The sequence below is a fragment of the Saccopteryx bilineata genome, chromosome 2 (genome assembly GCF_036850765.1).
Source record: "Saccopteryx bilineata isolate mSacBil1 chromosome 2, mSacBil1_pri_phased_curated, whole genome shotgun sequence".
In the NCBI taxonomy this organism is placed as follows: Eukaryota; Metazoa; Chordata; class Mammalia; order Chiroptera; family Emballonuridae; genus Saccopteryx; species Saccopteryx bilineata.
In genome coordinates, this window is record NC_089491.1 from 366688338 (window position 1) to 366710430 (window position 22093).

General features: G+C 39.9%; 1 protein-coding gene across 1 annotated transcript in view; it reads right to left on the reverse strand.

Annotated features, from left to right (window-relative positions):
* The window catches only part of MYO1D (myosin ID), a 366899-nt gene that overhangs the window by 226316 nt on the left and 118490 nt on the right, over positions 1 to 22093 (reverse strand). The window contains exons 11-14 of the mRNA XM_066263321.1: positions 21198 to 21368; positions 16717 to 16787; positions 13017 to 13091; positions 6613 to 6745 (exon numbers count right to left, since the gene is read on the reverse strand). Coding sequence (XP_066119418.1) covers positions 6613 to 6745; positions 13017 to 13091; positions 16717 to 16787; positions 21198 to 21368 — 450 coding nt within the window. The remainder of the gene's footprint in view (positions 1 to 6612; positions 6746 to 13016; positions 13092 to 16716; positions 16788 to 21197; positions 21369 to 22093) is intronic.

Here is a 22093-nt window from a genome sequence, read left to right on the forward strand (position 1 = left end):
TACTGGTTAACAAAAGTATAAAGGTTTCAGGTGCACGAGGACTACAGTCATAGAGTGTATCTTCTGACTAAATGAGATTAAGCTAGAAATCAAGAGCAAAGAGATTAGAAAATCTTATATGTTCGGAAATTAAGAAATAGACTTCTAAATGACCCTGGGGTAAAAAAAAAATTATAGTGTGAAACATTTTGAACTCAATTATTTATATAATCATGTGGGCTAAGCAATCTAATATAAGGTATCAACTGAGTAGTACAAGTAACTATACTAAACAGAAGCCAGTTGAATGGAATTTTACTATATATAGTATTGTCAGGTTACGCACAGGAAGTGGTAAGGCTGACTTAAGACATTAATGACCAACTAAGGAATAGGAGAAGGACTCTTCATCCTGTTTAGTAATATAAAAATCTCCAGATAAGGAGTCTAGTGGAAATACTTTCTCTACATTTAATCAGCATTCTGTCTCAATTTATAAACGCCATCTCGTCTCTCACTCTCAGACTGAGCCTAATAAATCCTAAATTTGACAAATTCTGTGCCTCATAAAAGTTAAATTACAAAAGTGGAAGAGGCAGCCATGAGGCTGAGCGTTACTTCTGCGCCTGTGGGGCCAGGAGATGAAAAGCTGGAAAACGAGACCACGGGCGAGGGACTCTGAGTGCTGGTCTGGAATCCCGAAGAGCTAAGCCTGGGAGTTGAAAGGGAATGGAAAACAAGCTGACCTTCAGGGGATGGCCGCCGTTGCTGAACCACTCAGGCCTTGGAATTGGATTAAAGTGACCCCGGACTGTCAAGAGTTTGTCTGATGTGTCTTTTTTTTTTAACTTAAACCTTCAACTTTTCTGTTATGAGAAGATACCATTAGTAAATTGCAATTACCTATATTATTTTTATTTTATCTGATTTGAGAATTTTTACCCATTTACATTCAATATAATTTGTAATATATTTAGATTTATTCCTATCATTTTACTTGTCCTAGCTTTCTTATATTTTTTTGTCTCCTCTTTCCCATGCTTTTAGGACTCATTATTTTTTCTCATTCTGGCTTTCCTCGCCCTCTACTAGTTTGGAAGTTATAATTTCATTACTATTCTTTTAATGACTACACTAGAAAATTTAACATGCATTTGTAACATCAGAGTTATAAGGAAAGCAATATTTTTATCCTTTTCCTGAGCAACCAAGGACATTAAATACTTGAATTATAGTCATCCACCCTTCTTATCTATATAGTATTGTTGTGCTATGTAATTCTAATGTATATTTGTAATCCAATAAAATATTACTTTGCAGAGTCAGTTTAGTTATATATACCTACATATTTACCAATTTCTTGTTCCTTTTTTGCATTTCAGATTTTCATTTAGTATACTCTTTCTCCTGCCTTCAGAATTTCCTTTAGTATGGTTCTAACTTTATAAGAAAGTCTTTGTTCTAGAAAAATACATTGCTGGGATAGAATTTTGGTTTACCGTTATTTTTTCTCAGCCTGTTATTGCTTTGAAGTGAATCTGCTTTTAAGGTATTTCTTTGTCTTTGATGTTCTGGGTTTCATGAGGTGCCTAGATGCAGATTTAATTCTCCCAGCTTGGGATACAGCGTACTTCCTGACTCTGTAGATAGATATCTTTCATTGTTCTTGCAAGTCTCAGCACATATCTTCAAATATTGCTCTGTCCATCTTCTTCTCTCCTTGTATACCTCTGATTAGAAGCGTATCAGATCTTTTCATTTGATCTTCCATGTCTCTTACCGTTTCATCTCTTGGTCTCATTGAGAATTCTAGATAATTTCTTCAATTCTTTAATTTCAATATTCTCTCTTCAGCTTTGTCTAATACGATGTATCCATTGAGTTTTTAATTTTATTTAGTGTTTATGTCTATTAACTGCCTAGTTATACTTGCTCTTTCTCATATTTTTAGACCTTTCATTTCTTGAAACATATTAAACATTCTTATAGTCTGTTTCTGATCCTTCCAGTATAAGTAGTTTCCTGAGTATAAATCTGTTGTTTAGTCTGATTCTCACATATGGCATCTTGTTTCATGTGTGTAAGTGATTCTCTACTGTGAAATCTTATTTCTGTTATAGCTTTACCTTACCTTTAAGGTCTGGTATGAAGGTGAGTTTCTCAAGGAAAAAATAACAACGACAACTATGCTTGCTTCTATCAGATGCCTGGGGCAACACCAGACCTGGACCACTTTAGGCTGAGTTGTTGGCTTTAACTTTTTCAGGCTACCCAGGTAGTGCAAATTTGGACTGGGAACCTCATAAAAGCTAGCTTATAAGGATACATTTTCATGAGATGTTCACCTACCTCCTCTTGGATCATTGCCAAGGACCAAGACAGGCAGTTTTCCTTTTAGATAATGAGGAATTATTTCTAGTTTACTCTAGATGTAATCCTTTGAGGAGGCAGCCCTCTGGAGATTTACCACCGTGTGTGTGCGCGCACGTGCACGCGTGCACGCATGCATGTATGCATGTGTACATACATAATCTCTTATTGAACACCTTGCTTTGGGCAGGCCCTGGGCTTCGCTTCTGGCTTTGAATCACTATACTCAAAGTTACCTACTTCAACAAACACCCCAAGGGGACAGGCAACTTTAGTGCTCTGATTTTTTCCCCCTTTTACTCAGCTAACTTCTGCCTTCCCTCAGCCCCTGCCCTGCATCTTCCTTGCTTTCTTGTTCATTCAGGGCTGGATTCAAAAAGTTGGTTTTTATAATTTACCTAACATTTCAGTTGTTTTCAGAGTTTTAGGGGGCACTTAGCATATCATGTTGCCAGAAAATGCAATACTCACATTTTTAAGATCTTTATGTCTACTATGTTCCTAGATGAGACTGGTCTCTGATTTTATTTTCTAATATTAACGTGTACTAAGGCAATATATATCTCACAAAATGAGTCAGACGGTGACCTTTCTTCTTCCCATCTTCCAAAACAGTTGATATACGAGAGGGATTACTGGCCCCTTGAAGGGTCTGTAAAACCGTCCAGGGCTGATGTGCTTGGCAGAGTTGGGGGAAGGCAGACTTCTGATTAGTGATTTAGAATCTTTAATATTCAGGCTTTCTGTTTCTTCTTGAGTTAATTTTGGTAATATATTTTTCTAAAAAACAAATTTTGCAAATTCATTGGCATACAATTGCTTATAATAATAGTCTGATGCTTTTTAAAATCTCTGTAACATCTGAAGTTGTATCCTTTTCTCATTCATAATATTGTTTTCTTCTTTTGACAATGAGTTTCATAAAAGATTTGTCTATTTGATCAAATTTTTAATCTTTCCATTACTTTAAACTTTTGCTATTAAAATCTATTTTCTTCTGTACATTTTCTTTGGAGTTGCCATTCTGGCTTCTTGAAAACTTAAATCCTTTCCTTTCCATCTTCCTTGTTTTTTGTTTTTTTTTTTAAGGTGTAACAAGTAGACCACTTTATCAGTTTCCTGCAAATTCTGAAAAATTCTTTGTCATGTAGTTCAAGATATTTTGTAATTTCCACTGTGATTTCCTCTTCGGCCTGAATTATTTAAAAGAGCTTTAAGTACCTAAGCACATTAAATTTTTATTTTTATTTTTTTTAGTGACAGAGAGAGAGACAAGGACAAACAGACAGGAAGGGGAAGAGATGAGAAGCATCAGTTCTTCATTGCGGCACCTTAGTTGTTCAGTGATTGCTTTCTCATATGTGCCTTGACCAGGGGGGGCTACAGAAGACAGAGTGACCCCTTGTTCGAGCCAGTGACCTTGAGCTCAAGCTGGTGAGCCTTGCTCAAAGCAGATGAGCCTGTGCTCAAGCTGGTGACCTTGGGGTTTCGAACCTGGGTCTTCCGCGTCCCAGTCCAAAGTTCTATCCATTGTGCCACCACCTGGTCAGGCTAAAAAAATTTTTAATGCTGATTTTTTTTTTATTTGCTGAGGATGGAGAGTGTATATGTATATACATTTCTTAAAATGATTAAGACTTCCTTTGTGATATAGCCTGTGGTCAATTCTTGCAAATGTTCCACGTATACTTAAATATATCTTTCCTGTGCCCTGGGTACAGAGTTATTTTGATCTATTAGATAAAAGTTTAAATCTGGTTTTCAAAGCTTCTGCATTCTTACTAAGGTTTTTGTCTGCTTGATCTATCAGTTTCTGGTAGATCTGGTTTAAAAGATCCCACTATGGTTGTGTACTTGTCAATTTTTCCTTTAAAAATTTTCAGGTACTTTTGCTTTATAGAGTTCCTGTATTATCATGGCTATGTAATTAGGTACCTAGCTCAAAATGGCTTTACTGTCTTGGGCATTTTCTTTTTATTATTAGTCTCTTTATTTGTGTTAATACCTTTTCCACCCGTAAGTTCTATATTTTCTCATATTAACATTGCTTTTAACCAGTTTCTTTTTCCGTGGGGGTGGGGGAGAAGAACTTAATATATTTTTACCTCTTTGCTTATAATCTTCCTGCATAGTGTTAATTAGGTATGTCCTACAGGTAGATTTTCCAACTATCTATGTAGTCTGCTTTTTCTATTTATATTGATGGCGAATACCAATTATTTAGAATTACTTCTATTGCACTACTGTATTTTCTAAATGTAATCAACATTTCCCTTTTGTTTCTGTCCCACCCATCTTCCTGCCTTCTGTTGTCTATATTCTTTAGCCTATCCCTGCTCTCTCCCTCATGCCCCCACCTCCATAAACATGCAGATGGGAAGCTATAGCAAAGACTGTTAGGCTTGTTGCCTACCTCATATCCAGTTTCTCTTTCCCATTTTAACACAGAATATTTATTTCTAGCTGGGTGTACACTGCTGACTAGAATAAAAATGCACTTCCCAGCTTCCCTGGCAATGAGGTATAACAGATGAGTTGCCACTGAAGTGGAGCCTGAGACTTCCGGGAAGTGTTGGTAGGAGGAAGAAGCTCCCTGCCCGCTCAGACCAGGCGGGTGAATGACAGGTACAGGACTGCAGGGCAGAAAGACAGGAGGAACCTGGGTCCCTAATGACCCTAGAGCTGCTCTACCAGTCCTGCCATACTTTCTTCTATAACTTCCCTTACAGGAGGAAGAAATAAAGGTCCCTCAAGTTTAAGCTATGAACTTGCTGGGGGGGGGTTTGATTAAGGATGAAGTCTCTTTTATTAGCAACCGAATGTAATCCCTATACAGAAAGTATAGATGGTTCTAGTATTTTTATTTTTTTAAAAAATGCATGTTTAACTACCAATTTTAGAAAAGTGATGCTTTTATACCTAATAAATCTAATATATTTTATAAACAGTATATACAGTATTTATAAGTGATATATTTTATAAATATATATTTTATAAAATTCTGTGTTCGGCTCTATTTCTAGTGTCATGTGCCTTCCCATTAGGGACGCGTGCCTCCTGCTGGGTGAGGCGGGCTGAAGCTGACAGGCAGAGAAGCTGAGAGACAAGGGGACGAGTTCCAACGAAGCTAGTCTTTGCTTCTGGTGTCCGTACCCCGCCCTTTCTGGAGGTTTGAGCGTGCAAACCAACAAACAGTGCTAACTCGCTGTCACCTGAGGCCTCAGCATCCTGACGGAAAGAACTAGACAGCTACTGAACAGACACGCTCTTGTGACATCTGCCTAATCCAGCCCCAGTGAAGCAACCAGAAACCATATAAATTCTTAAGAGAGAAAGCTGGGTGTTTTTTTAAATTATTTTAAAGATAATAATGAGAAGAAAATACACAGGAAAAGCACCAAAAGAGAAAGGTAACAATAAAGGAACAAAAAATAATGAGTTCCAAAATGCTGCCTAATTTATCAAACTTGTCAGCAGCAGCAGTTAAGAGTAAAAGTCTGTTCTTTAAAAAATAAACAAAACGCACCAGACTAAAGTTATCAAACAGGATTAGATGTCAAAGGAACAATAAAAAGCTGACACACTGTCAATAAGCCGTCTTTTCATTTCAACTATTTAAAACAACCTAGGACAATATGATAAGTCAAACTCCATTTTAAAACTCTATCTAGTCACTTTATATTTAGATAGGATATATAGATGGCATGTTATAATTTAATTCAAGATTGTTCTTAAGCCAGCCTTATTGTTAGCACAGACATAAAGTTCATTTTTTGTAAGGCATATGCCATAATTTATGGTTATATAGATATTAGATTTCTTACTAAGACTTTCCCTCTGACAACAGTAGGATAAAAAGCCTGAGTTTATAAAAATTTTTTATCTGGGACACAAACAACTATTTCACCCAGCCACATTAGCAACAACAAAAAAATAAAAAATTCTATTTTAGCATTCACTTTAAATATATCTTCTTCAATTTGACTTACTATAACTACCTAAAAATCAGAATAAAAATTCTATCATAACATTAACTTTAAATACATAGTCTTCAATTTGACTTACTCTAATTACCAAAAAAAAACACAAAAAACAAATAAATAACCCAAGAATAAAAATTCCATAACTTTCACTTTAAATATATATTCTTCCATCTGACTTAATATAATTACCTACAAAGCAAACTATACATACAGTCTCTATAACATATAGCAAGAGGGAACCCATGAATTAACATGGGTATTTAGAAAAGACAATAATTACCTTTGATGCCAGGTTGTCTACTAAAGCAATCATGGAATTCTTAAATAAGGTGGCAGCGGTCAGGGGTCGCTTGGTCACCTCTGTGATGCTCAGTTTGCCTTCGGGCCACATGTTCTTCAGCACAGGATTTGAACTGGGAAACAAAGAACGAGCAATTCACATGTTAAATTCAAATGGGCTGTAAAAGATCTGCTGAGCAGGCTTGCTGAACTGGACTCTGGGAGGCACAAGTGGACTGCAGTCCAAACTCCTAATTGGAAAAACAATTCCATCTGGAAAATTATGCTGAATGATGTGTCCAAACTATACTACATTAAAAAAAATAAAACTCTTTAAACTTCTTGAAGGTGACATCCACATTATATTATCTCCTAGGACCCTCAAATAGTTACCCTGGGTTTTACAACAGGTTCATAAAACAAAGGGTGTTGGTGGTAGTTATAAGAATGAGGGCAAACCACTCATAGGAAAACAATTCTCGATGGTAGAACACATGGACGTGAAAGTATCTTCTGATCAAAACAAATACTCGTACAAAATTGGCAACACTGCAGAATACAGATAGAAATGTAAGATAGTTATTTTCACATTGTCTTCTAGTAAACCCCTTGACTGCAGTTGAAATTATAAGCACATTTATAGGTAGTACTGGCAGTCATGATGTTATGGATGTGGCACTAAGGCTGCTCCAATCCAGTTTTTGAAGTGTACTTCAGGCCAGTTTTCATGCTAAAAATTACGCATTCATTATTTGGCTCTGTGGAGATATTTTAAAAAACGTGGTCTGTTTTATTTTGGGTGCTTTTGATTTTGAAGAAATTGAAACCAGAAACGTTGCTTGCTTCCTGGAAATCTTTCTCTTGTCAGATTTCCTTTCTTTCAATTGGGGGGGGGGTTGAGAAAAGAATTAGCACGCACATTTTTTGCTAATTGTGTTAGCTACTGCCATCATTTTGCCCAATCTTCTTCCCCTGGCATAACATTGAAAAAACTGAGTTGGTTTCCCAAAAACCTAGTACATTTCTGTGTATAGAGACTCAAAATATATTAATTACTGCTGCAAAATGCCAGAATCAGTGACAAAAGAATAAAGAAGATAAAGGTGAGGTGAAGACTTGCTAGGTCTGTGAACGCAGACAGAGCCACACCCCCAGCCCTCACCGCTACCAGCAGGCAGTGCCAACCACCGCCGGAAGTGGCTATAAACTAATGCAATGATCTGGGGTGTATGGACTCAGTTTTTTACTTTCAGTTTTATTCCAGAATTTTCTAATGATACATGTGTCAATAAAAACCACATAAATGTATATTGTTTTTCCTTAGCTTTTCTTCTCTAATCTTTATCAGAAAGAGAATTTAAGGTAGTAGATTTTCAATGTTTAGTGCACACAGAGCAGGAATGTCTTCTTTTTTTTTTTTTTTTGTATTTTTCTGAAGCTGGAAACAGGGAGAGACAGTCAGACAGACTCCTGCATGCGCCCGACCGGGATCCACCCGGCGCGCCCACCAGGGGCAACGCTCTGCCCACCAGGGGGCGATGCTCTGCCCCTCCGGGGGCGTCGCTCTGCCGAGACCAGAGCCACTCTAGCGCCTGGGGCAGAGGCCAAGGAGCCATTCCCTGCGCCCGGACCATCTTTGCTCCAATGGAACCTTGGCTGCGGGAGGGGAAGAGAGAGACAGAGGAGGGGGGGGGGGTGGAGAAGCAAATGGGCGCTTCTCCTATGTGCCCTGGCCGGGAATCGAACCCGGGTCCCCCGCCAGGCCGTCGTTCTACCGCTGAGCCAACCGGCCAGGGCCAGGAATGTCTTCTTAACATCTACTGAATACCATGTCCTGAAAGCAGGGCATATGTACTTTGAAAATTCTGATGCAAAATCACTGGCTTTTGGTCTAAGCAGTTTCTACTCTAAATACCACCTTACTCACTGTTGGCCATTTTTAGAGACTATTCCTTGTACTACCTTATAAATGAAAGGGGAATAGTGTTGAAAATGAAGGAAATAAGACATTTATTATTTTTATCATTATTATACTGTTAAACAATAGAATTGATACATAATGAATCAAAATAGACATATGCAATCAATTTAAAGAGAAATAACTTTTAAGGAAGTAAGGCATGAATGCAATATTAACAAAATAGTTTTCAAACATTTAAAGGAACCCTTTTTAGGAACTCCTGTGTACTGTTGGTGGGAATGCAGACTGGTGCAGCCACTGTGGAAAGCAATATAAAGGTTCCTCAGAAAATTAAAAATGGAACTGCCTTATGACCCAGTGATTCCACCTCTGGGAATATATCTAAAGAAACCTAAAACAGTAATTTAAAAGAATATATGCACCCCTATGTTCACTGCAGTATTATTTACAACAGCCAAGATATGAAAGCAATCCAAGTACCATCAATAGACAAGTGAATTAAAAGAGCTGTGGTACAATTACACAACGGAATACTACCTGGCCATGAAAAAGAATGAAATGATATTGACATCTAGCTTGTGACAGCATGGATAGACCTAGAGGGTATTATGCTAAGTGATATAAGTCAAATGGGGAGAGGCAAATACCACACAATTTCACTTATATGTGCAATCTAAAGAATAAAATAAATGAACAAATAAAATTGACTCAGACTCACAGATAGAGGGAACAGACTGATGGTTTGCCAGAAGAGAGGGTGGTTGGGGGCTAGGTGAAAAAGGTGAGGAATTAAGAAATACAAATTGGTAGTTACAAAATAGTCACAGGGATGTAAAGTACAGCATAGGAAATACAGTCAGTAATACTGTAATACGTATGTATGGGGCCAGGTGGAAATTTCAGGCGGAACACTTTGTAAAGTATATGATTAGCAAACCTGTAGGTATTGAACCTGTATGTATGTATTTATCGAACCTATATGCTGCATACTTGAAACTAATGCAAAATATTACTGATTGTAAACTGTAATGGGAAAATAAAATTAAAAAATAAAAATACATTAAAAAATAAAATAAAGCATTGCTACTGATAGCTCAAATAAATGAATGAATGAGTGAATGAATGAAAGGAAACCTGTCCTTAAAAAGAAACCCAGTATGTATAACAGAACAGGCAGAACTTGGTAAACAAGACAGTAGTGATGGGTAAAGTCTGTGTATCTGGCACGCCACCTGCTTGCTTGCTTCTCCCTTTCATTTACACATACACACTAACATGCATGTACACTCTGAAGGTCTACAGAACTAGAGATCCAAGGGTTACTCTTTAAATATACACAAAGAAAGAAAGGATTGAAATTTGGGAGGCTGTTTAGCCATGGAAGCACTGAAGTGTCCAGAGGCAAAGGTAACCCATCCAAACACGATTTAGAAGGATGGTTTTAGCTCAAACATTTTCAAGACTTCCCACCCAGTTGGCAAGGCCTTTCATATTATGGAGACATACAGTAAGTTGCAGTCAACAGACTTTTAATCTTTTTACGCCTTTGGCAAGATCATCCCTGTTGTGAGATGAATTCATCTTAGCTTGCTGCCTTTAACTGTTGGCTTTATCTAACTTTTTCTTTTCTGATTTGATGCTTACCAAGCAATGAAGCATTCTGGATTTTATGGGTAATGTTTTTCACTGTCGATTGATAAACTAGCATTCTCACTGCTATTTGACTTCCTTAGTAGGTTTTCCAGTAGGAAAAAGAAGTTTGTTGTACCAACGCAAGCATTCCATTCCACATGACTGTGAGTGAGATTTTTCTCTGGAAACAAATCCACAGGCTGCTTCGTTTCTACATTTGTCCCATGAGTTTGGGATTACGTAACTCCACCACTGGAAGGTGGCGCTGTCCTCCGGGAGCTGAACCTCTGGGCCATGGCAAACTCACGATGATAACACCCCCCCCCTTGGGCAGTCTCTTGGTACACAGCCGGCTGCGATCTTCCCCTGACAACAAACTTTGACATTGCCACTCGCCAATGAAGGCCAGTTTCCACTATGAGTTTCTGACATTTCCTACACAGAGCCACGCCAGACTCTGTCATTTGTCCCCGCAAACGGGTGCCTCTTACCTAATAAATTAAGTACTGAAACTCCTCTCTGAAAGCCCCTTTTCCCCATGACCAGCTCTTACAAAGATCCTCTCTCACATTCAATGTCTCTGACTTTCTAGTGATGACACCTCCATCAGCATTCCTGGTGGCACCAATATCCACACAGATGAACCGTTTTATAGAAAAACTTCTTAAAAGAATTGTTTAAACACAACGTCTCTCCGAATTCTAATGTTGTGTATCCCCTTGAGCCCTCTTTAATCACACACTGTCTTCCCAGCTCTGCTGAGAACAGTGCTGTCAGGAGTCCCACTGACTTGCATCTTAGTAAATCCCGTGGTACACACGCTGGGCCCCTCCATGCTCTGCTTTTGACAGGTTATTGATGCAGTTTGTAACTTTTTCTTCCTAAAGCATTTTTTCCTTGGCTTTTCTTCTGTGACAGAAGACTGTACATTTTCATGGGCATGCTCTCAGCTTCCTCTGCTAGTTCTTCCTTTCTTTCTTGACTCTAAATCTTGGAGTGTCTCAGGGATTCTTCTTTTGACCTCTTCATTCTTTATCTTATTTATTTTTTTAATTAAGTAAGAGCAGGGGAGGCAGAGATAGACTCTCAATGCGCTCTGACTGGGATTCACCCAGCAAGCTCTCTATGGGGTAATGCTCTGACCATCTGGGGCGTTGCTCTGCTGCTTGGCAACTGAGCTACTTTTAGTGCTTGAGTGAGGACATGGAGCCATCCTCAGTGCCCGGGGCCAACTAGCTTGAGTCAATCCAGCCATGCTGAGGAAGTGGCAGGAGGGGTGAGGGTGAGGGGTGGAGAAGTAGATGGCCGTTTCTCTTGTGTGCCTTAACCAGGAATTAAACCCTGGACAACCACATGCCCGCCAATGCTCTACCACTGAGCCAACTGGCCAGGGCTCTCTTTTATATTTAAATCGATTTCACCCTAACATCTCATCCAGTCTATGGCTTTAAATGCTATCAGTAGATTTATATCTCTAGTCCCACCTTTACACTGAGTTCCAGGTGCACACATGCAATTGCCTATCTGGCATTTTCCACTGGCTGTCCAACATGCGCCTCTGGCATAAACTATCCAAAACAAAAATTTTGACTTCCCTACCAAGTTAGCTCCTCCCATTGTCTCCCCCACATCAAGCATCCCCTCCCCACTGCTCAGGCACCATCTCTGATTTCTGTTTTCCTCTCACATCACACACCCTATCCCATCAGCAAAATCTTGTTGGCTCTATTTACCAAATATCACCCACTCTGACCACTTTTCATTAGCTATGTCACTACCATCCAAGTCTCAGTCGTCTTAAGTCTGGATGACTCAATGAGACACCTAACTGGTCTTCCTCTTTTTACTCTCACTCTTAATAATATGTGCTTTGCAAGGAGTCCTAGTGATATAACATATCAGTCATGGTGTGTCGCTGACTCCAATGGCTTCCCTTCAAAACTCCTCCTTACCTTAGCTCTCAGACTCTTCACAGCCCTGGTCCTGTTGACTTAACTTCATTCCTTATCACTCACCCCATCCCTCTTTTTTATTCCTAAGCCACAATGGCCTTGTCACTGCCTGAAAGTCCGTTGTTTTCTTGTTACTGTCTCCTCTGCTGGAACAGAAGGTTCAGGAGGGTAGGGACTTTGTCTAAACTTCACTCACAGCTGTATCCCAGAGCATGGGAGAACGCATGGCCCAGAAGCGCTCAATGCATTTTTCATGATCTACTGACCGAACTGCCTGAGGAGACTTGATACATGCGTGACTCCAGTGCTCCATTCCAAAAGAAGCAGCTGGTTAAGAATCTCTTGTCCTTTGTGGGCCTTCTTCCCAGCGTTTCATGCTGGGCGTGAACTTGCTAAGCTCCGCTCGGTTTTCCTTTGCCACAGCTTTGTCACATATCCTCGGATTGTGAGGTTATTCTGTCCACTCGGGACCTGTCATCACTGATGCCGGATGACGCTCTGATGTTAGAGTGCTCCCGTTGTCGGTGGCAAAGACACGACAGGGGGACTCTGAGTGTGTAACGTCTTCAGCTGGGCCAGAGGTTATCTGACACCCTCCGTTTGCCACTGGCCTAGTGGGGACTCCTGAGCACACTGCTGGGGGGGGGGCAGAGGGATGGCAGCAGTGAACAGAGAAATGCAGGCAGCCCAAGGGAAGTCAGGGAAACTCATCTGAGTAGAAGGTCCCTGTCCTAGGTTTACAGATTTTTATCATCACAAAATTTCATTAAGTACAATCAACTGAACTAGAAAGTTTACCATAAAAATCTTAAAACTGTCATATAAAAATAATCATGTGCATATATACTGTTCAATATGTGCTAAAGAGCTTAATATAAAGATAATGAAATTTAATCCTACCTGTTATACATGAGGCGCTTGAAATCTTGAAATAAAGTGTCTTTATTTTTGTCAATAAAACCGGTGACAGAATAGCTAACAGAGGAAAAAAACACAGAAAAAAGTGCATTACTCACCAAACAGGAGACACATGAAGCTTTTCTAGAAATCTACATACCCTTCCACTGTTAATTACGCAAGCAATCTATAAAGCTGACTTTGCCCTCATGTTCCGTGTTAAGGGATATCAAATTTTTACCTACTACATAGAGGGGCTATTGTGTCTATTCCTTAAAAGGAGAGCAAACCTTATCACCACGATTACAGTTACGAGCACTTTTCTACTGGCTTAGTGCTTACCTTGAGAAGATGACTTAAAGTACAGACAGCTGTATTTCTCATCCAGCTCTCCTAAGATAAAAAGCAAGACAGCAACACACGGGAGCTAACAGTCTCATCCGCAGGGAGGGCAGGTGGTTTGCCTAAGGTTTGCTCAGGGTGTTCAGGGTGGGATAAGAGAATCCAAGGAGAACTGCAAAGAATGGTAAGAGTTGGATAAGCAGAGGAGAGAGAGGGAGGCAGATCACACAGGGAAGCAGATTAAACGAAGGGACGGAGCGGGCACGTGCACGGCGTTATCGACAGAAAACAAGAAGGCCAGTATTCATGGTTTGGAGGAAGGGAGGTAAGTAAGGTCTGGAAAGTCCAGCAGCTGGTGAGAAAGGTGGGAATGGGAGCTGCTCTGCTGCAGTGACTGGCATGGACTCCGGGTGGAAAAACTCAGGGTGGGGGTATAAAAGTAATGGAGGAATCCGGGTGATGAGGACAGACGCTGGGAGGCTGGGCAAACAGGAACTAGATCTAGACGCAGCCAGCTGCCCCTTCCAGCTCTGTGTTCTCACTTGTCAATATGTCTTCTTTGATAATCACATCAACTACACAGTTCTCAGATCTCTAACCCGGACCCCTCGCCAATGTTTCAGCCTCACCTACTTAGCTAAGCAAGAAAGTTCCTTCAGGCTAAGCTGCCCTCGGGCAGTTTAAGGTCACTAGGTTCAAAATTATTCCCTCGCCTCCCCCTTCCTAATCTTCCTAATACTTTCAAGTCATTTTTGACTGAACCCTTGAAGTCACCTGACTAAATCTATTGTCTAATCGACAAAATTGAAACTTGAAAGTCCTTATTTTTGGCCTTCAAGACTCATTATTATTTGATCTCAACCTGTTTTTCCTATGCTGCAAAAAGGATATACTCCAGTCAAATGGGCCTATTGCTATTCCCTGAATATTTTTAGCACTCTTCCCACTTGTTCCTATAAAAAATAATTTCTAGCATCCAAAGACTGCATCCAAGGACCCAAGGCGGCACCAGCCTTCCTGGTTTTATCACACACTGCAGTAGTATTACATCATTTCCTTGTTCTGAAGTCTGACAATGCATATGGCGGTGATTTTAGACCATCTTTTACTGTATCGATGTATGTATGTAAATGTGTGGACACAAATGTTATTTATGCAGATACAACACAAATTTATGTGTATAAGTAAATACACAAGCACAACCATATATGTATGTGTGCATCTTACATGGGAAGCTTTTCCTGGACAGGGACCACACTTTATAAAGTGCTGTGCACACAGAAGACACCCAGTAAGAACCTAGAAAAGGACTGGAGGGCTTCAGGAGCAACGGGAAGACTGAGGCACTGACTTAGTCATCGTCTCAGCTATGACATTGTCTTCCACAAACATGCTGTGTGACCTTGGGTACAAATTTTACACACTCTGCATGAGTTTCTTCAACAGTAAAACAGAAGCGCTGGCCTAGGTGGCCTCTGCCCAGCTCTGCTTGCATGCCACTTTGAGCCGGATGGAAGTACCCTGTGAGGGAGGCCGGGGCTTTCAGTGGGGAGTGGGGGATACGTGCATGGTGCTGGACCCGCCCTCTCCAGTACGGCGGAACCCAGGAGCAGGACCAGAAGAAGTGGGAAATGGTGCCATACGAGCACTAATGGCTAATTTGACAGATGGGGTGATAATTTTGAGCCATATGATATAATTCTCGAGTTTTAATTTAAATCAGGAATGGCTATTAAAACTTCTCCAATGTCTTTTCAGCATTTAGAGATCATCAATTGCCTTTTTTGTTGTTTCATCTCTTCCTATAATGGGTTTCATGAATATGAACAGAATTCCTAATGTAAAAAAATAAGGAGAAAGAACAAGAGAGCTCTTTAAATAAGACAGTATTCAGTGGACAGTCAAAGCATACTAAGTACTGTATTTCCTCATGTACAAGATACACCTTAAGTTTGGGGTCCAAAATTTGAAAGAAAAAAGGTATTGAACTCAAGTTTTATTCATCATAAAATTCATACAACTCCTCATCCACATAAAAAAGCAGGAAATGCAAGTAAAAAAAAATCTACAACCACTGTATAAGACACACCATTTTTAGACCCCAAATTTTTTGAAAAGTGGTATGTCTAATACATGGGGAAATATGGAATAACAGGCTGAAAATGCCCTCCTGAAAAACATCCACGTCAAATTCCCTGGAACCCGTATATGTTAACCTTCTCTGGAAAAAGGCATGATTATGTGGAGGATCATGAGAGAAGTGTATACTGTACTACCCAGGCGGGCCTTAGATACCACCAGTGTAGTGTTGGGGTAGAGGCAGAGGAGCTTCAACACAGACACACTCTAGAGGAGAAGGCAATGTGTCCATGGAGGCAGAGATGGGAGTGAGGGACCACAAGCCAAGGAATGCCTGTGGTCACCAGAAGCTAGAAAAGGCTCTTTTCCAGAGCCTTCAGAGTGTGGCCTTGTGGACATCTAGATTTCAAACTTCTGACCTCCAAAATTGTGAAAAGAATAAATTTCTCTTGTTTTAAGCCATGAATTTAAGATAATTTGTTACTGCATCCCCCAGAAACTAAAACACTAAGGTAGTTATATTTTCCTAATCAGTGTCCACCTTTATTATAATTAGAAAATGTGGCTTGTACAAATTTTACTTTTTGAATAGTATTTTAAAAGTAATATGAACAAAGACTAGTTTCTACTCACAGAGTTACCCACCTACAGTAGGTGTAGTTCTTCACCTACAGTGGCGACTCTCATCTCAGGGTCCGTAGTCTGCTGTCTCTTCTGCTTGGAATGCCCTCTGCTCTCCCTCCTCTCTTCCTCGTTCTTTGCCCTGATTAAGCTTCTTTTACTTTTAGGACTCAGTTTGGGTATTAATTCCTCCAGCAAGACTTCTCTATACTCTTCACTCTGGGTTAATTGTTCCTCCTCAGTATTTCCATATGTCTTACTCATCTCTAGTTAAACCCTTCCATTCATTCTTCTCTATATTGACGTACCCTGTATCTGCTTGTGCCCTCCGCCAAACTGTTGGCTTCTTCAGGGAAAGGCCCATCTCATCTATTGTTCTATCCCGGTTCTTACCATGCCTCCATGATTTATTTATCCCTTAGCTGATTCTGACTGACTACGAACTAGGCCAGGAACTGAGCATGGCCACACAGTGTGTGCTCAATAAATGTTTGAAAATCAGGGAATGAACGAACCTGTGCCAATTTTTTTTAAGTGAAAGATACATACAATGTCTGAACATGCAAATGCAGAGGAAAACAACTTATTTTTCCCCAGTTATATTTGTGGAAGTGAGGTTGCATGAAAACCACCATGTTAGGTACCAAAGTAAGATACTCACACTACATCACCTGCGTAATGTCGGATTCGAAAGTCTCGATCAAACTCCAGGATTTTGTCTGAGGCACAGAGCTAAGAAATCAAGAAGGAGATTATTTTGAAAATAGCCATTTTTCACTTTCCTAAAAATATATTCCAATTTCATATAAGATGATGATAATGTTACAAATCATGATATCATTATGAATGAAATCACCCTGTGTGGGGCTTGACTGAAACATTTTGCTTATGTGGTAAGGACTGCTAGCTTTCGCCAGAAATCCACACAGCCTTGCCCCTGCAGTTGAATATGGCCAAATGACCAAGTTCTGGACAACAGAAGGTGAGTGGCAGTGAGGTGAGGCTGTTCCAGGCCAAAGCTGGTGAGAAGTGGCTGATCCTCTTCTGGTCTTTCTCTTCTCCTCCCCCTTGTTGGAGGCAGAGAAGGACAGCGCCTAGGGGATGGGAGAGCCAGACAGTGAAAGAAGCCTGGGCCCGAGAGAGAGAGAGAGAGAGAGAGAGAGAGAGAGAGAGAGAGGGGAATAGCCTTCTGTCGTCTCTGGCACTTAAATCTGGGCTCTCAGTTGATGCGACCCAGCCCACCCTGAAACAGTTTCTGCCCCATGTCCCACTTAAGGAGGGCCAGATCAAGGTCCTGATGCCTGGTGGGCACATACATCTCATTCAGACCTCACAACTGCTATTGGAAGTCCTATGTACTCTTTTTCACACATGGGAACTAAGGCTCAAAGAGGTTAGGCAACTGGCAGAAGGTCACGTAACTGGCCCTGGGAAGAATTCTCAGGGCCGAATGTAATATCTGTGCTTCCTATGCACACAACAGCCTGGCCCTCCTGTCTTGTGCTAAGCTGGGACTCCAGTGCAGGTCTGTCATTTCATAGAGACCAACCTTCTAAAGCTCTTGCTAAAGAGGAACACTATGGAAAGGCAGTTTTTACATAGCCCTGGTAGTATCCACCACTTTCTGCCATGTTCCTTGTTACAGCAGCACCCAGACTTCTTTGTCTGCCCTGTGAACGGTCACCTGATACCCTACAAGTCCTATGGCAGATGTCTAAGGACCCAGAAAACCCTGAGTGCAGTTATGCACAAAACCCACTCAGGTTGCAGTGTTAGATAACAAACAACCCCAACCAGGTGGTGGGATTTACGCCAATAACTAGACTGTTAAAGGAATAATCTATTAACCCAACAAGTAAATAGAGTCAGACAAGAAATCAGAGTCAGACTTCTAAGGTTCAAATCTTGGCTCAACTACCTACTTGCTCTGTCTCCTTTAATAATCACATCTCAGAGATTTGTTTTGAAGGTTAAACAAACTATGGAGACCATATAACATGCAGAAGGTTCTCCAAAATATTTGATTCCTCTTTCCTTTTCTTATTAACCACTTTTATAAAACCCTTTTATTTATAAAACCCCTAAAGGAAAAGGACCCAAGAGATGTCTATACTAATTAAATATTTTTACATTTGGATACTGCAGTCTTAACTGATCTAAATACAGATGGTGTTAAGCTTTACTTTTTAAGAAATAATAATAGTTATGCATTTGTCATTTAACTTTATATGTTAATAACACTTTAAATAGTAAATTGATGGTTTATTGGATCATTTGCCTGCCTCTTCATAATTTTAATGCATAAGAAACAATTTAGCACCTAAATAAATGTTCCAAGCGAGAAACCTCTTATTTAACATGCCAATAACTCTAGTTAATCATAACCAACAGCAAATGATAAGACTTGGCTTAACACACAGGATAACATGATTTAATAGAAAGATTCACAGTGATAAAAATATCCTGACAGCTTGGTTATTTTATTTCTTTCCTTCATTAGGCCAAAATTCCCAGAAAAGAACACACTTTAAAATGCCCCTTCTTAGTGCTTGTCTGGGAGATGATGCTGAAGAAAGGAGCCACCTCGTCGGAGAGTCAGCAAAGCCTGGGCTTCCACATTTAAAAAAAAAAGAAAGAAAAAAGAAAATAAAAAAGAAAGAAAAAAATCCATCTCTACAGTTTAATTACTGTTTTATATTTCCTACCAAATCAGTAGCAACTGCTTAAATGTACTATGTACAGTTGCCATCTTAAGAATAAGATTGTAGCCTGACCAGGCAGTGGCGCAGTGGATAGAACATCGGCCTGGGATGCAGAGGACCCAAATTTGAAAGCCCGAGGTCGCCGGCTTGAGCACAGGCTCACCAGCTTGAGTGCAGGGTCACTGGCTTGAGTGTGGGATCATAGACATGACCCCATGGTCTCTGGCTTGAGCCCAAAGGTTGCTGGCTTGAAGCCCAAGGTTGCTGGCTTGAGCAAGGCTCATTCACTATGCTGTAGCCCCCTGGTCAAGGCACATAGGAGAAAGCAATCAATGAATAACTAAGGAGCCACAATGAAGAATTGATGCTTCTCATTTCTCTCCCTCTCTGTCTATCCCAACCTGTCCTTCTCTCTGTCTGTCTCTGTCACACACGCGCGAATAAGATTGTATTTCAAGCCCTGGCTGGATAGCTCGGTTGGTTAGAGCATTGTCCCAAAGCACAGAGGTTGCTGGTTCAATCCCTGGTCATGGCACATACAAAAACAGATAGATGTTTCTCTCTTTCTCTCTCTAAAATCAATAATTTAAAAAGAGAGAGAGATTGTATTTCAAACTACTTGGCTGACAAATTTAATTCAGGTGCATATATGGCCAAGGTGAAACATATCAAAATGAGGTGATTTCTTGTGAGAATCCTAGTTATTTATTTAAATGAAGTAGAGTCTTAAATGTTTTAATTCAAAATTCAATATTCTGTAAGATTTATTTGGTATGATTGTGACCAATTCAAATTTGACAAACACTGATTATCACCTGGTAGGCACAATTTCAGGTGAGTCTCCAAAACCTGAACTGTGGTTATAAAGGACATTTTAAATCTAGCCCTCAGAAACAGGACATTTGCCCATGTAATCATGCTGTCTCTAAAAGCATCATTCTAAAGTATTTAGCTTCTACTAACTTTGCTCACTGCTCTGTCCCTAGCACCAGTCTTATACCTGAAAAAAGAGAGGTACTTAGTATTTCCATTGTAAGTAGGGAACCACTAAAGGGATACCTCTAACCAGAACCCTAATGTCCAAGATCAGACTGTAGTCCAAAAGCCAACTTGTAGCAGGGCTATAAATCCTCAGTAACAGACCAAGGAGACTGTTTTAGAAATAAACTGTCCTAAAATAAATATCAGCCAGTAATCTCTATCTTGACAGTTTGTGCTTATCTAGATGATTTCTGGAGTCTTCTTATTCTGATTATATAATTTCAAAGTAGAGAATCAATTTATGTATGCTGAAAAATGGCAGTGCGTCACACACAGATTTATACAAATTACTGAGAAGCAGAAATGTCTGCTCATTTTTTTAAGAAAGTGAAGGGATTGTTTTCCTTTAGCTTATGGTTGCTAGTCAAGCCTATATTTGTGGAAACACTTGGGGACAATGGTGTACCCCTCCAGTCCAGATACTCATGGCACACAATATGCAAGGTCTGATAACCACAACTGCCACCAATATTCAGGACTGTGATCTGCTGATAACATTTTTAGAATGTGAAAAAATGGGAAATTAAAAGAATACCCATGCATTTTTAAGGAACAGGTTTCTTTGTAGCAATTAGAATTACAGCGAGATTCTGTGTTTTTAAGAAAGTCACATAGTCTGGCATAGCATACATACAACATTTTGTAACTGAGGGTTACAGTAAAAAGTCCAAGGACAAAAGCTATTTTCAGTGCCAGAGTTATCAGATACAGGAGCAAAATTCTAGCACACGAACAAGGACTCTGTACCTATTGGTTATAAATGACATCATGCTTTTTAAGGCATCTTGTTCATTTTTTCTGTTTCTAGTAAACTGAGTTTAGAGCTCCCTCTCCTGGATATTATGAGCTTTATCAATCTTGTCATCCTATAAACCAGAGAGGGCAGAATTTATTCATAGCAATAAATCATTTAATGGATGTTTATGGCTTTTCTTCCTTGAGTGGACATTCTTGGAACCCAACATATAAAGTCATTTAAGTGCATCAAACAATAAGGACAATCTTCTGGATGAAAAAAAAGAGGAAGTTCACCCCGACCGGTTAGCTCATTTGGTTAAGAGCATCGTCCCAAAATAACAAGGTTGTGGGTTTGATTCCTGGTCAGGTCACACATGGGAAGCAACCAAAGAATACACGACTGAATGGAACAACAAATGATGCTTCCCTTTCCCCTCCCCCCCTCTTTCCTTTCTTCTCTCTGTCTCTCTAAAAATTAATCAATAAATAAAAAATTAAGCTCTAGCTGGCTCGGTTGGTTGGAACACTGTCCTGTGCAGAGGTTGCTGATTCGATCCCTGGTCAGGGCACATACAGGAGCAGCTCGATGGTCCTGTCTCTCTGTCTCTCTCTCCCTGCCTCTTTAAAGAACAAAAAAGGAAGTTCTCATCAGTCATATTACCTTCCGGCTGGAAAAGTGTCCGTGTTTGCCCAATTTACTGTTAAGTGCTTCGAGGAACATTTCGTCGGTGACTTTGCCAACGTTCATGCAGGCGTCATCGAGGATGGAGATGATCCCCTTGTGCTGTTGCTCCACAAGGTCCACGATGATCTGATTGTTGAAGTAGTCGATCTGCAGGACAAGCGGAGAAGCAATGACAAAGGGAACAGAGACCAGGACACACGAAACACCAATGGCTCCATGTGCACCAGGAGTTTCAGTGAATCTACGTAAATGACATCAGTGAGGTCTAACACTCAAATGAGCACACATGCTGCCAGGGGCTTATTTTTTAATTTCTTTGTTAACTTTCTAACATGAAACACTTTGTCTTAGATGAGTCTAGCTCAAAGCAAAAACAATGATAAAGCAATGTTTCTCCTATCGCTAATTTAATTTTAATCACTAATCTTGTTTTAATCTTGTCTCCATACCCTGCATCTAACCCTACACCTTCATACTCTCAATCTCCCAATCTGGTTGCCATTAACCAAAAGACCCAGATTCCACTATGTGCCAGTAAATAACCTTAAAGCATTATTTGATATACAATTTGATGTGAAGTGGAGGTATTAAGCAGAACTTGCACTTTCAGTTAAATGGGCCTGGACCAAAATCCAAAAGAGCATCTCCTCCAGTTTTCCAAAGTTTACAAGCATATATGGGTTTAACAGGGTTTTGATGATTTTCAGGGTATACCATAAAGAACTTAATTCTGAAAATGTAAGTATCTATAAAAGAATAAGTTTTTAATTTACTTCCAGAAGCTGAGTCAAGTTATAATGTCTGGTTTTTCAGCAACTTCAATATACACAGGTTTATAGAAAAATTCTCTTCTTCACCTGTTGACCCTGAGG